Genomic DNA, 16,071 nt, shown 5'->3' with positions numbered 1-16,071 from the left:
CACACACACACACACACACACACACACACACACACACACACACAGAGCCAGGAAGATTACTTTTGCCTCTTTAAAAGCTAACCAAATTTTAAATACTTCATCGGTGCACAAGAGTCCCTAAAAGTGAGGAAATTTGAATTGACCCAAATCCTGTGGGAAAACCACACAGAGAAGAAACTTGACAAGGAAGGCATTTTCCAAAATTATTTCTGCAAAGGTGAACTGTCAGGGATGTGAGTGTGTTTAATCTGTTTTCTCCAATAAAACCCTTTGAACTCTCTAGAAGGTGCTGTGTGTGTCTGTCTTGGGCAGGGAACTACCGGGACACGTGTCAGGATACTGGGCATGGACCATTCCAAACAGAGAGGAGCTGGACTCTGGGTGAATTTAATATTTCCCTTTTATGTTTGTGTTTTGTGCATTATCAATATAAGTAAATACCAGTTCTAAGATCAGAAAAAAATAAACATTTAAAATTTATAATATTGCTGCAGTTTATAAAATGTCCCTCAAAGGTCCCAGTGGAGAGGGCTTGGGGTTCAGTCTGTTACAATTAGTGGGGGCGGGGCGATGGCACCACCTTTGAGCCAGGGAGCCCAGTGGGAGGAAGTGACGTCATTGGGGTCTATTGGGTCTGCCACCTCCGATCTCTCTGTTTTTGGCTATTGTGGGGTGAACAGATCACCCCACAGTCCCATCATGATACCCTGAGCTGCCACAGGCTCCAGGCAGCAGGGCCAAGCGATCCTGACTGAAACTTGAATCTTTGAGCAAAAAACGACCCCTTTCCCTCGTTAAGTTTTCCCACTAGCAGACATGAGAGTGGAGCTGGCTTGTGCTGGTCCAGATGTGCTGGCCTGTGGCCATCAGCTCTCATCCCAACTCTGTGTGCAGTGCTGCTATCAGCCTGCAACTGGCGGTGGGGACATTTACACCACAAGAAATTGGCAAGTGCTACAAACTTCAATTTTTCCCCTAGAGAAGTGGCTCACCAGTATATTACCATATATATATAATATATATTATACATATAGTATATATGTACATATGTATAGAATTTGAGTTATTAAAATACTTTTATTTTTTTATGTGTGGGGAACATGTCTACATACATGACAGAGGTGCAGGTGCCTGAGAAATCCAGAGGCACCAGATCCCCTAGAGCCACCTGATGTGGATGCTGGGAACCAAGCTTGGGTCCTCTGGAAGAGCAGCCAGTGCTCTGAGCTGCTGACCCGCCTCTGCAGCCCTCTAGTTATGTATTACAAAATGTTTACAGAGCAAAAAGAACTGAACGGACTTCACTGAGATGCTCATGATCCTTGTCTCTTGGCCAAAGAACTAGAGGTTACTGGGTTTTATTTTTCTAGCATATTATAATGAACTTATTGATATTATTATAATGGAAAGAGAGCAGTCAATTTAAAATTCACACTGTGTGTGTGTGTGTGTGTGTGTGTGTGTGTAGGCACACATGACACAGTGCACATGTGGAAGTCAGAGGACAATTGGTGGATGATGGTTCTCGAATTCTACTATGTAAGACCCCTGGAATCAGACTTAGGATGTCAGGCTTGGCAGTAGGCATTTTTACCTGCTGATCCAGCTCCCTGGGCCAGAAAAAGATAAATTAAAATAACAGTCCTGTTACTTTCTCCTTGGAAGGGTGTGTTTTGGGTTAGAACACTGGCTCCATGTAGCTCAACCAACCAGATGAAGCCTGGGTCACCGAAATGAGCCATTGTTTGACCAACAGGTCCCGACAGTAGCAAAATGGATGGGCCAGTTACGCAGAGAGAGGCGGTCCTTAACCATCTTCAGTGTAGGGATGAAGGAGCCTGCGGTTCCAGCTTGGGGTTATGTGAGCATTAGGCTGTCCCCCCTCCCCTCCATCTAAGGAGTATGGTGGCACCTGTGGGGTAGGGGAGGTGGTGCCACAGGAGCTATGAGCTCTGGTTCTGGGGCCCCTCCACCCCTTGCTGTGGGTTAAAATCAATACCCAGCTCAAAGTTGAACTGGGATCCTAAAGTGTGTGTGAAGAGACACTAATTCTAGGAAGCCCTGGATTCCTGTGGCAAGAAAAACATGCTGTTGTTGCCAACATCTCTGTGTTTCCCAGCAGCACCAGGGCCGAAGGTCACAATGGAGGGAGAAGCCACTGTTTCTGAGAGTCTCCTGGAGATCATATCCTTTTTCAGGTACTGTAAAGACATCTAGGGACTCCAAACAAGGTCCATGTTTGATCTAGAAGAACAGCATCTGCCAGGGTAACAATTTTTACAGCCTGAGAGCCACCACACCCACAGTGAGGCTGTGTGTCCAGACTCGTGACAGACAGGGATGGTTCTGGAAAGACCTCATTGTGACCCTCAGTGAGTGTGACTTTTAGCCAGCCAAGCACATATCTATCACTAAGGAAAATGCTGCTCAAGTGAATTTTGTCACTCGTGGGACTGAGAGCCAAGCATTCTACAAATAGCAGTCTTGGGCCTTGAGAGCTCCAGTGGGCACCCAGTGGGTGTTTGTTGACTGGCACCAAACACAAGGCAGTGTAATTTCTCCTAAGGAAAAAATCCCAAAGCCAGCATGGAAAGGGACATTAAGTATGGTCAATATCATGCTTTAAATCATCCGAACACTGTCTGACCCAGGCCTGGATAAGACCCCATACAAGAATGAATGTTGTTTTTCCAGTTGCAGCTCTCTCTTCCCTGAAGCAGTCTGTGAAAAATCAATGTCCGACATAATGTGTGTGTGTGTCTGTGTCTCTGTGTATGTGCATGTGTGTTTGTGTGTGCACATGTCTGTGTGTCTGTGTGTGTGATTGTGTGTCTGTCTGTGTGTCTGTGTGTGCATGTGTATCTGTCTGTGTGTCTGTGTGTGCATGTGTATCTGTCTGTGTGCCTGTATGTGTATGTCTGTCTGTGTTTGTGTACATGTGTATCTATCTGTCTGTGTGTGTATATATGTCTGTGTGTCTGTGTGTGTGCATGTGTGTCTGTCTGTGAGTGTGTGTTTGTGTGCACAGGAGGAGGTGTTTCTCTCTTCATTCTGGTCACAAGTGAACTTTTAGACGTTCTCTCAGATAATCAACAGAGACAGTTATAGTGTCTAGGGAGGGCAGGAAACTTGGAGCACAGAGTCAAGAACAAACATTTATCACAAAAGTCCATTCCAACACCGAACCACAGTGGGTTCTTTAAACTTGAAATCTTTAAGAGTATAACTAAGGGGCTGGAGAGATGGTTCAGTGGTTAAGAGCACTGACTGCTCTTCCACAAGACCCAAGTTCAAATCCCAGCACCCACATGGCAGCTCATAACTGTAACACCAAGATCTGACACCCTCACACAGACATACACGCAGGCAAAACGCCAATGCAAACAAAATAAACAGAAGTAAATTTGAAAAAAATTTCAATTATTAAAGAGTATAGTTGAAAGCTGTGTGTGTGTGTCTGTCACACACACACACACACACACAGACATACAGCTAATCATAAGATGATTCTGGAAGCAAGGACTCTAGCTCCCCCTCCTTGCCCTCACCCATCATAATATTCACTCAATGCCCCTGCCTCAAAGTCTAATTGAAAGCTAAAGATGAATGAGGTATGTTAGGAGATCTCCATAGCAACGCTTCCACCACAGAAGAACCCAGAGAGCCTGGGACAACCTCCTCACATACCAGAAGAAGATGTTGAGCCTGGAATGAAAAGTACCACCCTCCTCCCCTCCCGCCAGGAGCCTGGAGGTGGGCAGAAGGGAGGATGGGTGCAGGGCCGGTTCTGTGGTCTGTGTCCACATTTGCTCTTTCTTCCTGCTGGGGCCCTGGCACAAGCCACCCACATTTCCATGGGGGTCACAGAGGAGGCCCTTCACCAGTCCTGTGTCTGACATTCATCAGACACCATGAAGACAGCACTATCCCAAGGCAGTCACACTGTACCCGTCTGCTCCCTTCTCACCCAGGCAAGGCCTTTACAAAGAGGACAGGGCCACAGGCAATCTGGTCCCATGGCCCTGCTACCATCCCCCTCCCCTGCTTCTCCCTGCTAACATCCTCCCCCCTTCTTTCCTCCTCCCTCATTCTGCTGTTGCCACACTGCCCTGCTGTCCCCAAGTCCCCCAGATACTGTGGGAGTATGGCCTTTGCACAGTCTGACTTTTCTATGATATGCTCTTTTCCCAAGATGACCATGGCAGTTGGGGTTGGGATGGGGTGGGGGTGGCGACTAATTTCTTCTTCAAGTCACTCTGTCTCCAGGCCTAACTTATGCAGTCCCCATGTGCAAGTGGTACTCTGTACATAACAAGCGGTGCTAACAACGTCTGCTGAGGTTTCCTGAGGCAGACTGTCACATACCCCATCCCCACCCCCATTCTGATTCACAGCAGCCTTGGGAGGAAGGCACCATCCCTGTCCCCGCTTGACCTGAGGAAGCCAAGGGCTTACTAAAAGTGGAGATCACATCACTGGCATGCCGCAGTCCTACTAGTCCCTAGGCCAATGTGATTTCAGATTCCAAGCTCAGTGACAGAGTGACACTAGCACACACACAGGCTCCTGGCACTGAAGAAATATGATAAGATACAAAACTAAATAAAAAAGAACCCCAAATACTTTCTCTTCTGATGTTTTACTAAGTGGACCCCGCTGCCATGAGCCTTCGTCGGTTTGCAGAGCTAGCGCGGGGCTGCTGCCTGTGAAGCCATAGTCTGAGTCCTACCCCTTCCCTGTGTGCCTGCCTCCGTGACCAGGAGCATTAGGGAGAGAGCGGTTGAAGTCCAGGGCACTAGTGTATTCCTGTCGCTCCACCCCAGGACCCCATGCCCTCATGAGAGCTGTGGGTTCACACCAGCCCCACCACCCATTCCTAGTTAACTCTTCTGTCTTGATTTGTCTGCTCCAGATGATGTCTGACAAGAAAGTGGCTTCTGGTTATGTTGTATGAGGTACCCTGTGATAGCATCTGGTAGAGGCGGAGCTGAATAAATGAATAAATGGATGGATGGATGATGGCTCTCTCTACAATTGACAAATGACATATATATATATGTATATATATGTGTATATATGTGTGTGTGCGTGTGCATGTGCGTGTATGTGTGTGTGTATGTGTGTATGCGCGCGCCTGTGCGAAGGGCAATGGGTTTTATATACAACAAAGGCCCCCAGTTTTCCCAAGAGGTTCTTTCTGCAGGTAGCTTTCACTACTGAACATCTAACAAGCAGCCTCCGATGGGACGCTAGAAGTCACGGGCAGGTACACGTGGGCTGGCAATTTGAGTTCGTTTCCATTGGGGCTTAACCTCTGACACAGGTCCCATGACTTGTGTGGCCTGGACATTTGGAATGCAGAGCTGGGCTGTGCTAAAAATCAGATGAATGAGATATTTATCAGGAAGAGGGGTAGGGAGGAGGTGAGGCAGAGGACTGTTGACCAAGCTCTCTGCGGCATGCAGGAGGTTACAGCGGGCACAGATGAAGGACCTTAGAGTCCAAGACCCAGAATTTTGCTCTTGACCCAAACAGGGAGCCAGGCCAGGTTTCAGGCAGAGGGGTAGCACTGTGGTCCAGCTGTCAGTGCAGGGAGGTCAAATGGAAACGACTGAATTCTGCCTGCTGTAACACGTTCTGTGGCTATCCTCTCCTCTGTACTCCAAGTCTATGCTAAATAGCAGTATTTCAGAGCCCAGGATCTCTGCTGGGAGAAAGCTTGTTCCACATGCATAAAGCTCTGTGTTCCTTTTTTTTTTTTTTCCTTTTCCATCTGTCTTATCCCAGCACTCAAGAGGTAGAGGCTGGAGGATCAGAAGATCTAAATGGTCATCCTTGGCTACGTAGTGAGTTCAAGGCCAGCCTGGGCTACCTGAGACTTTGTCTCAAAAACCCGAAAACCACTGAAAGCATATAAGAGGACTATTAACTGCCTAATGTTAAGGACTACCTTCAGGTCCTACACCAGCCAAGCCCAGGCTCTGGTCTACTCTTCCCAGTCAAGGTATCCAAGTTCAGGCTGAGCAGCAGCAAGCTAAATCAGTCAGTTGTGCTCCCAGCCACGCTAAAGCCTGGGCCTACAGCAGCTCCGAGGGTTCCAGACCTCACCCTGATTTCCTTCTTCAGTCAAGCTTGCAGACGAAGATTTTGTAAAGGAAGCCGAGGTGTGCCTGAGAGGTCACAGCTTGCTGGGAAGCTGAGGAATACACCCTGACTGTCTGAGCCTGCAGGAGCCTGGAGGAGAGGTAAAACTGGACACGCAGAGTGTGAGGTGGGTGTTATGTTTCCAGCCCTGGAGGGAGCCTCAACCTCCTCACCTGGAAGGCAGCCATCCTAGCTCTGTCTGCAGCTAAGTTTTCTCTACTGAGGAGAACAGGTTATCAAGTCACTAGACCTGTGAAAAAACGCATCTCTGCTTGTTTGAGGCATAGCTCAGTAGGTTTTAGGACAAAAGAAAGCCTGGGTTTTGTCTTTAGCACCCCAAGCAAGTATTGTTTGTTTTTTCTTTCTTTTAATTTTTTATTTATTTTTAATTTTATGCATATTGGTGATTTGACTACATGTATCTTTGTCTGTGTGTGTATGGGGGGGGGGGGTGTCAGATCCCCTGGGACAGGTGTCACAGCCAGTTGTGAGCGGTTATGTGGGTGCCGGGAATTGATCCCATGTCCTCTAGAAGAGCAGCCAGTACTCTTCACCACTGAGCCATCTCTCCAGCCCTGTATTTGTTTTTTAAAGACAGGATTTCTCTGAGTAGCCTGTTGTCCTGGAACTCACTCTAGATCAGGCTGGCCTCAAACTCACAAAGCTCTGCCTGCCTCTGCCTCCCAAGTGCTGGGATTAAAGGTGTGAGCCACCATCACCCAGCTGCAAATATTTTTTTTTTTAAATTTTTTAAAAGACAGTTTCTCTACATAGCCCTGGTTGTCCTGGAACTCACTATGTAGGCCAGGTCAGTCTCAAACTCACAGTTTGAGATTAAATCCCAAGTGCCAGGATTAAAGGTCTGTGCCACCATGCCTGGCTTTAATTTACTTTTGCTTTGGGTACTGTGCTTTTGAATTCATGAAGCATCCTGACAGTATCTTCAGCACCGGGAGGAATTACAATCCTTTTGTGTTAAATAAGGAAATGGAGGTCCAGGGAGACACCCAAGGTGATACAGAGAGGAAGTGGCAGTACCAGGCTTCCCGGGCTCCTAAATTCATTAAGGGTTATCTTTGAAGTCTAGGGGTTTCTACTCACTGATCTATACTCAGATATTTGGGGAGTGGGAAACTCAGGCTGGAAGAAGCATCTTCAGTAAGGCCCAGAGGTTCTAACTAGGAGGATGGGGCCCTGGGTTCCTTCCTGACTTCTCTACATACTGAGTAGTTGGAGGATTTCGGCGGCTTTGTCTCTCTGTTCAGCTGATTCACCTTGAGGAATCTTCGCTGCTGTGTTTTCAGAGCCTAAGCAATGTACACAATAACACAAAGTAGGTGTTCAATAAATCCACAGTGAGTGGAGGCCCTGGAAGCCTTAGAGGTGTGTGTTCCCTGCTACTTCAACGCAGCAGTGGCCTCGGGGTCAAACCTGCAGATTTAGCCAGCCCCTGCTTCTACTCTGGGTCACCCCTGGGAAGGACAAGGACATTATGGAGGCCAACTTTGAACCTAACACTGGGTCAAACTCTGAAGTAAGTTAGCTCACCCTTGATATCGTCTTTGTTCTGATTGCCTGGTCCTGGCCAAAATCACCTCATTGTTCCCAGCCTCAGTTTTCCCGTATGTAAAATCTGCTCCTGCAACAGTAATGGGAAACGTCCCCTACTCTGTAAATAGCCACAGCGGGGCGAGAAGCCACGCCTCTGTCACAGCAGGAAGGGGCCGGGCCTTTCCCGGACTCTGGGGCTTCCCAGGCCTCGGGGAATTGAGTCTGGAGACTCTGTGGGAGCCGGTGCCTGGCGCTTCCAGTACGCAGGGGGTATCCAGTGACCCTGCGTGACCTTGGGCAAGGTCCTTTCTTCCCTCCCAACCCAGCCCCTCGCCTTTCAGAGGAGTGTTTGGTGCCCTGGGCTGTTCTGGCTGGCAGGGGCCGCCAGCATGCTCGCCCGCATCAGTTTCCCCTCCAGCCATCCAGCTCGAATCCTGAGAGCACTTCCGGGTCCGGAAGGGCAGTGTCGGCGGTGTGGGGGCGATCGGGGATCCCCGCGGGCTTACCTGGTGGCAGCAGCGACAGAGAGGACCACGACCGGAATCCTGGCAGCCCTGCTGCTCCCGCCTGGCGCTCTCCGCCCGTCCTCGCCCTGACCCAGCCGCCCCACACCGGCCTGGGCCGGTCCCGCCTGCGCAGCCCTAGGGCCCTGGTCTTCTCTTCCGGGCTGGGCCGGGCGCACCGCCACCTAAGCCACCAAAGCTATCGTATGGGTGCTGGCCTCGGGATGGGACCCGGAGATCTGCACCCCCCCACCCCACACACACGAAGTCAGGGGCACGGGAGGGCTCTGCAGAAAGTGCTCCCCAGGGGCTCGGCTGGCTGGAGGGGAGGACGAGCAGACACTTGAAGGGGAAGCTTATAAATTTTGCCGCCACACTTGGAAAGAGCCTGTCCCAGAAGCAGCCTCCCCCTCCTGTGCACACTGTGCGGTGAAGTTTGCAACATCCACGCCTTCTGATTCTTCTTTCACTTTCTCTAATGCTCGCCAGTCTACACTCGCGGCTCTTCCATCCCACAGGCCTCCGTTTGGGGGGGGTTCCGTTCCCGTGAGACTAGCCACCCACCCAGCTTTAGCCATTAAACAGATATTTGCTGAACACCTACTATGTGCCAGGTTCTGTTCCAAGGCTATGGATTAGCACACCAGGCCGATGGGCTCATATTTTAATTACTGTGGAAGTTGATTGTTTTCCTGTTTGCCAATTTACAATCTGGGTATCTCATACTAGAACTTAAAGGCTCCAGGAATGGGGATCTCCCATGCCTCCTCACTTGGGAGATGAGTCTTGTTGCCCTGGCAACCTGTGAATTTTCATCACACTTAGTCTACAGGCAAGGAAGTAGGCGGCCATCCTGATCAGGGCTGGAATATGAGTCACCGTGACCTCTAATGTCGTTGCTCTTTCTCCTGGAGAAGATAGGTTGGAGTTGTAAGTGGAAAAAGGACTCGAGCAGACAGGTCAGACGTGCAACATTCCAGCCGGGAGCAGGTGACTCAGGATCCTACAGGAATGCTATGGGGCCTCCATCACCTGATCTCCCTATCGGCCAATCAGGACCTAGAACAGCAAGGGGGTTATTGTAGGTCAAAAAGGACTGTTGTGGAGGGTTGAAGGATTCTAGCTGAGATTCTGGACATCACTAAGGCGGGGCAATAACCATACCAAAATGGCACGCCCCTCCCACCCCACCCCCCCAAATCCCACGGAATTTTAAAAGATCCTATTGTTGGCTATGAGGTATGTAGGACTGGAGTGGCCAGAGGTCACCGGTTAAGAAACGGTTCTGGGCTGAAGTAGCCTCAGCCTGAGCAACTACCTACCTCACCCTTTCACGTGTGAGACAGCTGCCGTTTCTATTTTAGTATAAGCTGATTTAGTAAGTTCTTGATATAAAAAAAATAAATAAATGTAACTCTGAAAGTTAAAAAGAAAGAGGATCATTCGCTAAAGGAGAAAAGAATAGCAATAGATAAAGGAAATCAATATGGAAAATGGTTTTAGAAAAGAAGTCACACTCAATACAAAGTGGTCCCTTAGGCGGGGTTCGGGGACAGTAAAGACATGGGAGAACGCTGAGCAGGGGAGCCTGTGCTTTGTAGTCCATAGCCACACATCAATATTGATTTTTTAAAATCTTGACCAATATATCAGTGTTAAGATTGGAAAGTAGGGCAAAGGGCACATGAATTTTTTGCTGAGGACTTTGCACTGTTTCTGAAAGTCTCCTGTTGGTCGCCCCAAAGCCCTTGTCAGACACGTTTGCTAAACAAGTGACAGATTGTCACCCTTAGTGTAGTTACTGGTTGCCTCTGAGCTAAGCCCTGCTTTGCCTTTGTTTAAAAAGATGATCAGGGCCCGATGCTGAAATGCTGACACCACAGCTTCTTGTTGCAGAGTGGTGCCAAGGCTGAGGCAGGGGGATCACAGGCCTGAGACCTTCCTGTCTTTACAGTGAGTCAAAGGTCATCCTAGCTTGGGGGGGGCGCTTCCTGCTGTGACAGGGGCGTGTCTTTTCACCCCCACCCCCACCCCCGTGGGTCTTTACAGAGTAGGGGACATTTCCCATCACTGCCTCTGGAGGAGCAGCTCAGTGGCAGAGTCCTGGTGGGCCAGGCTCCTCCATCCCTCGATATCCATAAAGAAGGAGCGTTCATCCCTGCCCGGCCTGCTTTTAGAGTCTGAGAGCAGCAAACGGCCTCTCCACAGAAAGAAGTGAGGATGATCTCCCAGAGCTACTTAAGACCTTTAAACACGTGTTCATGTATTAGTTAACAATGTGTTTTGTATCACCAGGATATGAGTCTCAGACATTAAAAGTATATCATAATACAGGACAGATGTCAAGGGTTCTCTTGTTGTAATTGGAGGTTGGCCCCAGGGTCTCGAATGAGTGTCGCACTATGTAAGTTTAGCCCTGTCCTTCTTTTTAGGTCAGAGGGGGACATCAGGTGTCCTGCTGTGTCACTCTCCACCATTTCCTTCGAGGTGGGGTCTCTCCGTGAACCTAGAGCCACCCTCCCATCTCCAAACGGACAACCAAAGGCTCAGACACATTCTGTAACTTCCTTCAGTGAGGGCCAGAGCCTGGCCCTGAGCCTGAGGCCTCTTGGCTGGACCTGTCCACTCACATCCCCCTGTAGCACGCCTGACTTCTCTGCCCACTCCAGGGCAGCAGTAACCTTACCTGCATTCTTGTCCCCAAGTTTTGAAGTTCCAGAAGATGGTTGGGACCAGGTCAGCTTCAAAGGGACAGAGTGTTAGAACATCTTTGCCCAGGGACCCCAAAGATGCTTTGTCTGGGACCCATCCTAAGCCAGGAATGACAGCAGGGGCTTGTAGGTCTAGGTCCCAAGCTAAGGCACAGGACAGTAGTCATTTGATCAGATGAGGACATTCTTTAAGCCTGGGGACTCCAGTGCTCTCACCTGTGGGATTCAGAGCAGGGAAACTAGAGGGGGATTAGTCTGCAGGCCCAGCCCGATTTTTATCATTCTTCCTTCTAAAACCTACTCATCTCTGAATCCCATGGTTCCTGTAGTTCATCTCATATTTTCTATGACATTTCTCCCAAGCCCGTCAGTTTTTAGGTTCGTTCTATTTACAAAGGAGGTACTGCATTGAGATAAAACTCTGGGCTAATTCCTAAGATCACTGGCATAGAATGACTGGGCAACCTTCAGCAGGTAAATTCACTTTTCTGATCTCAGTGTCTTCTTCTGCAAGAGCAGGAACACAGTGGTTCAGCGCCACAAGGTTGTTAAAAAGCCATAACTTGTCCGTTACGGAAACGCCTGTGTCTCTTACAAGTACTGGACAAACACACTCCCACCAAATGGTAGCAGAAAGGATTTCCTTGACCAACTGAAGACTTGGGGGTGGATTTTGTCTCCAGGAAGTTGAATGGGGCTGGCGGAGTAGGTGGGGAGACAACGTTCTTTTGCTGTCTGACTGGCAGTCATCCCAAACTTCACACACCCAAGGCCAATGGGGGGAGATGCTATCTGTTCACCCTCTGGGAAAGGGTATTCTTCAGAACCACACTGGCTGCCTGTAAGAACCTGAGTCCATGCACGCCCCCAACACTCTCGCTGCACCAAGAATTGTCTGACCTTATAAGAAAAATTAAGAAGATGCTGCCATTTTCAGGGCAGTATACTATACCCATGCTTTTGCTTGCTTGGGTGTTTATTTTGTGACACCAGGGATGAGTGAGCCTAGGGGTTCACACATTCCAGGCAAACACTTTACCACTGACCTCCACCCTCAGTCTGACACACAGTCAGACAGAAGAAGCCCTTGATGTGATCTCCTTGCAGGCATTCAGAGGCACAAGGCCCCTCCATCAGCTTGTGGCTCGAGCTGTGCCCTGAGCAGTTGGGGCATCCAGGGCGTTTTAGGACTAACTGAGTCAGACTTAACTCAGTCTGAGGAAAGGGAAGTGGAGAGCCAAAGACCTTGCTCAACAGCATGTGACCACTGATCGAGGCCAAGCACCCAGGACCGAGTGGCAGAGTCCTCTCATCTCTCCTGACAAAGATCCTGACACCATGAACTGTGCCCTCCTGTTATTCTCCTAGTACAGGAAATGGGGTGAATGGGAAAGGACGGTGCATGAGGCTGGGGAGTCCCTCCAGAGTTTTAAGTCTGATCACAGGGACTTTCCAAGCTCCCATGCTGGACCCCTTGCTCTCCCACCTCCTCCTTACCTGAGCCCTGATCCTGGAACCCACCAGAGCTCATTTTGAGGGCAGTTGCCCCCTTGCATGAAAAAGAAACCCAAATGGTCTTGAAGAGATGACCCAGGGACCTTTCTAGTGACTGTCACTTTGAGGCTGAGGTGGGGGTGGCATCACCGAGGACCGTTGCATTTACGAGATGTTTTATCTTTATGACAAAGGAGCAAATAGAACCATAGATGTGATAAGAAGCGAGGCGCCATCTGGAAAGCTTCCCTTCTGTCGTGTGTGTCTGGGAGTCTGGTGGCGAGCTGGGTCCACTGTGTGTGTGTGTGTGTGTGTGTGTGTGTGTGTGTGTGTATCCTTTCCCGCTTATAACCCTGAGATTCTCTGAGTCAAGCCCTCATGGTACACAACTGGTGATCTCAGCGTGGAGCCCGGGGACAATTCCTGGACCCACCCTCTCCACACCTCTCCATCTCTGTCTGCTGAACCTCAGATACCCCCCTCCCCACTTTACAATTCCAATTCTATGTGTACCCTACCCTGGCGTGGACCCTGTGGCAAACCAGAAGGAAACTTTTGGCATGGAAGGTTTGGGATGGGTGTAGCAAGCCACTCTGGAGAAAGCTTGACAGTGCTCCCATGGGCTCTGGCATCCTAGGAGTGAAAATGTACAATGGCTAGAGATGGACACAAACTTCCCAGCACACAAAAACATCAAAACCTCGATTTAAAAAATGAAGCCAGCTACATGGATTACAAAAGAGACCTGGTTCTATTTGCTTTGTAGTAAGGTCAATGTCCCAATATGTCCACAGAATGATATATACAAAACCCAGGAGCTCTGGAAGAGGGGTAGGGACCCCACCACCCTTGAGTCACAGTTACTCATTTAGGGGTTACGTCTCCTCCCTTTCCCCCTTTCCTTTCCTTCCTATGTTACACAAGGACAGACAGACGGGACCTCATTGTTCCAGCACGGGGTCCTTGATCCAACATGGCCAGTCTGGCTTTGACATGCAAGTCCAGTTCGAATGTGATTTTGAAAGGAGGCTCCTAGCCCCTTACCCGTGCAGACTGTGAGGTCTGGGGGAGGAGGGAACCTTGGCAGCGCTGGGCCTGTAGGGATCCGGAGTTCTCAGGCAATAGAAGTGATCTGGGTTTGCTTTTGCTTCCTGCAGAACAGAGTCCTGGGGCAAGGCCAGTTGCTACTCTGACTCTGGGGGTGACAGCAGAATAGGGTGGACATCAGGAGCGCCAGGGCAATGACAAAGGCCAGCACCCACCGGATGACGCCGGGGTAGATGAAAGGCAGGATAAGGACAATGAGAAGAGCCAACAAGAGCAAGTGTACAGCCAGGCGCCGGGCAGCTACGCGGTTGACACTCACTACGTCCTGTTCATCTTCTCCTGTCCAGTTGGCTGGCCGAGCTGCTGAAGCAGCAGAACCCACTAGCCTCTGGGGACAGAGGCGCACCTCTGGGCATGGCAGACGCCCCACCATCGCCTCCTGGTCTCGCAGACTGCAGATGAGGCCTCCCGGGACGGCAGTGACCTTTCGGCACAGTGGACAGGGGATGGACCAGGTGTCTTCCTGCACACATAGCAGAAGCTTCAGGCATACAGCACAGAAGGTATGCTGACAGCTAAGCAGCTTGGGGGACCGGGCACAGTTGTAAGGCTCTCGGCACACCAAGCATTCCAGGTCACCCTCCACAGAGATACTGAGACGCCCAGTGGGCCCCAAAGCAATGATGGTGCTTGTGGTGGTGGCACCCGCTGAGATAGGCTGTGGGGCCTCAGTGCAGGACATTCTGGGGACGGAGTTGGAGGGATGAGGCTGTTCCGAGCATGGGCATCCGCACGGGGTGTCCGCTGGAGGTGCCAGGACTTGCATGGGTTCCGGCCCTGTGGGGAGGCTTCCAGTCTCCTTTCTGCTCTCCGCGGGTACCTGCTGACAGCAGATGTCTGGCATCTTGCTCTCCTCGTTGCCCAGCTTGTTTCTCCGCTTACGTTGGCCCTTCAGTTATTATTATTTCTTTACTCGAAACCCAGGGTTAATCAGTAACTTGGAGACCTGGAGACTTTGAATTACCTGATAGAAGGGCCAAAGTGGGTGGAGTCTCATGAATCAGGACTTTCCGGTCGGGGCCATGCCTGGCGAGTGTCTACATGACAACCAACGGAAACTGTGATGACAGATGGCCCTACTAAGCTCTGGAGTGCACCAGTGACACCCCCACTCCCACTCTTGGCCAATCAAGGCCCCTGGTATGGGGAGATGAGTGGACTTCCCACAACCTTTTAAAAATTACATTTATTCTCTGTGTGTGTTCGTGTATATGTGTGATACATATATGCATGGTATATATGTAGAGGTCAAAGGACTTGGAAGAGTCAGTTCTCTCATTTTACTATGGGATCCTGAGGGTTAAACTTGGTCGTTAGAATTGCTGGCGTATTTGGTGAGACATTTCACCAGCCTTTAAAAATGCAAAATACAAGGCTTCGGGGCACAGAGAGGTAGATGTAGGAGGCCTGGATGGGGTCTAGATAGCTGTAAAATTCATCAACATCCCTGTGGTCCTGATGAGGGTGACTGTGTGTGGAGCATCCCTTTGAGAAAGGCCTCCAGAGATGCATTTCTGACCAGACCTTCTAGACTTCAGAATCAATGCAGAAGAGAGTGTTTGTGCCTTGAAAACATGAGGGTGGCATTAGGAAAAAGAGAGATACATTGGGCAAAGCATTCGGAACAGGAAAGTCTGAACAGAAAACCAAAACTACCAAAGTCCCCCATTGGTCCATTCAGTTTCTTGTCATCCTGACAGCTGGATTAGCAGCTTCTGGTTCCCAGGTATTTATCTCTCCCGTCAGGGCACCATGGGAACAGACACTTTAAGAATAGGCACCTGGCTCTAGGCACCGAGGCATGAGCATAAACTGCTTTATTTGGGTCTTTTCAGAGCAAACTCTCCGGCCTGGGTCCTCACCTGTGGTCTCCCAGCTCTATAATGAAGGTCTAGGCACAGGGGCAGGGTGTTGGCTTGTTGGCTGCCCGCCAAGGGGCCTACCACAGGGGCAGGATCTTGCCGTGTCCAAGGTCTGGTTCCTGTCTCCTGGAACTCAGCCATGTCAATTCATGCAGATTCTATTGGCCTCCAGGTGGCTGGCTTAAGCTGGTAGAACTCACATAGGATGGCAGATAGGACACAGCTTGGCAATCACGAAATCCTGTCCCCCTTACCATTCCTGGAATGTAAGAGCTGGGATGGATGTCCTTTCCCTCAAAACAAAAAACAAAAACAACAACAACAAAGGGCGCCACAGTGAATCCAGAGATTGCTTGTCAGCGGTTACTGGTGTCAAGTTTTTTGGATTAAGCCCTTATTTCCATCCCAGGGAGGTTGTGCCTGCCAAGGCTCAGCCCCTGTGTGTGGAGCCCCCAGCAGTCAGAGGCTGCCGGTTCTTGGTTTGTTCCCCACTCAGGGTCCTCTCACTCTGGATCCCAGCCCCAATTCCCATTCTTTCTGCCTTAGGCTGGGTCAGCAGGAATTTCTTTCTACCCAGGTTTCTACCAGGTTCACAGAAAGCCTCCTCGGCTCTAGTCCTGGGTGTCTGTGCCCAGTATGTTTTCAACTTTCTGACAGTGACCTGTCTTCACTTTGGGCGATTACTGCCGCCCCACAGTC

At 49.9% G+C, this 16,071-nt stretch overlaps 2 protein-coding genes across 2 annotated transcripts in view; both read right to left on the bottom strand.

Moving 5' to 3' along the window:
* Nucleotides 1-8,303, bottom strand: part of Tmco4 (transmembrane and coiled-coil domains 4) — an 82,064-nt gene extending 73,761 nt beyond the window's left edge. Inside the window, exon 1 of the mRNA XM_028759916.1 lies at nt 8,202-8,303. The gene's annotated coding sequence lies outside the window, so the exon portion shown is untranslated. The remainder of the gene's footprint in view (nt 1-8,201) is intronic.
* Nucleotides 8,304-13,138: 4,835 nt separating this feature from the next.
* On the bottom strand, nt 13,139-14,382 carry Rnf186 (ring finger protein 186). The gene has a single exon (XM_028759550.1). It carries the CDS (start codon nt 14,352-14,354, stop codon nt 13,518-13,520), a length of 837 nt encoding a protein of 278 aa, XP_028615383.1. The 5' UTR covers nt 14,355-14,382; the 3' UTR covers nt 13,139-13,517.
* Nucleotides 14,383-16,071: the final 1,689 nt, after the last annotated feature.

Source organism: Grammomys surdaster, unplaced genomic scaffold, assembly GCF_004785775.1.
Source record: "Grammomys surdaster isolate TR1022 unplaced genomic scaffold, NIH_TR_1.0 126313, whole genome shotgun sequence".
In the NCBI taxonomy this organism is placed as follows: Eukaryota; Metazoa; Chordata; class Mammalia; order Rodentia; family Muridae; genus Grammomys; species Grammomys surdaster.
The sequence above is the reverse complement of the archived record's forward strand: the minus strand, read 5'-3'. Positions and strand labels throughout refer to the sequence as shown.

Coding starts and splice junctions, on each gene's coding strand:
- Rnf186 (XM_028759550.1), bottom strand. CDS start 14,354: ATGCCAGACATCTGCTGTCAGCAGGTACCCGCGGAGAGCAGAAAGGAG.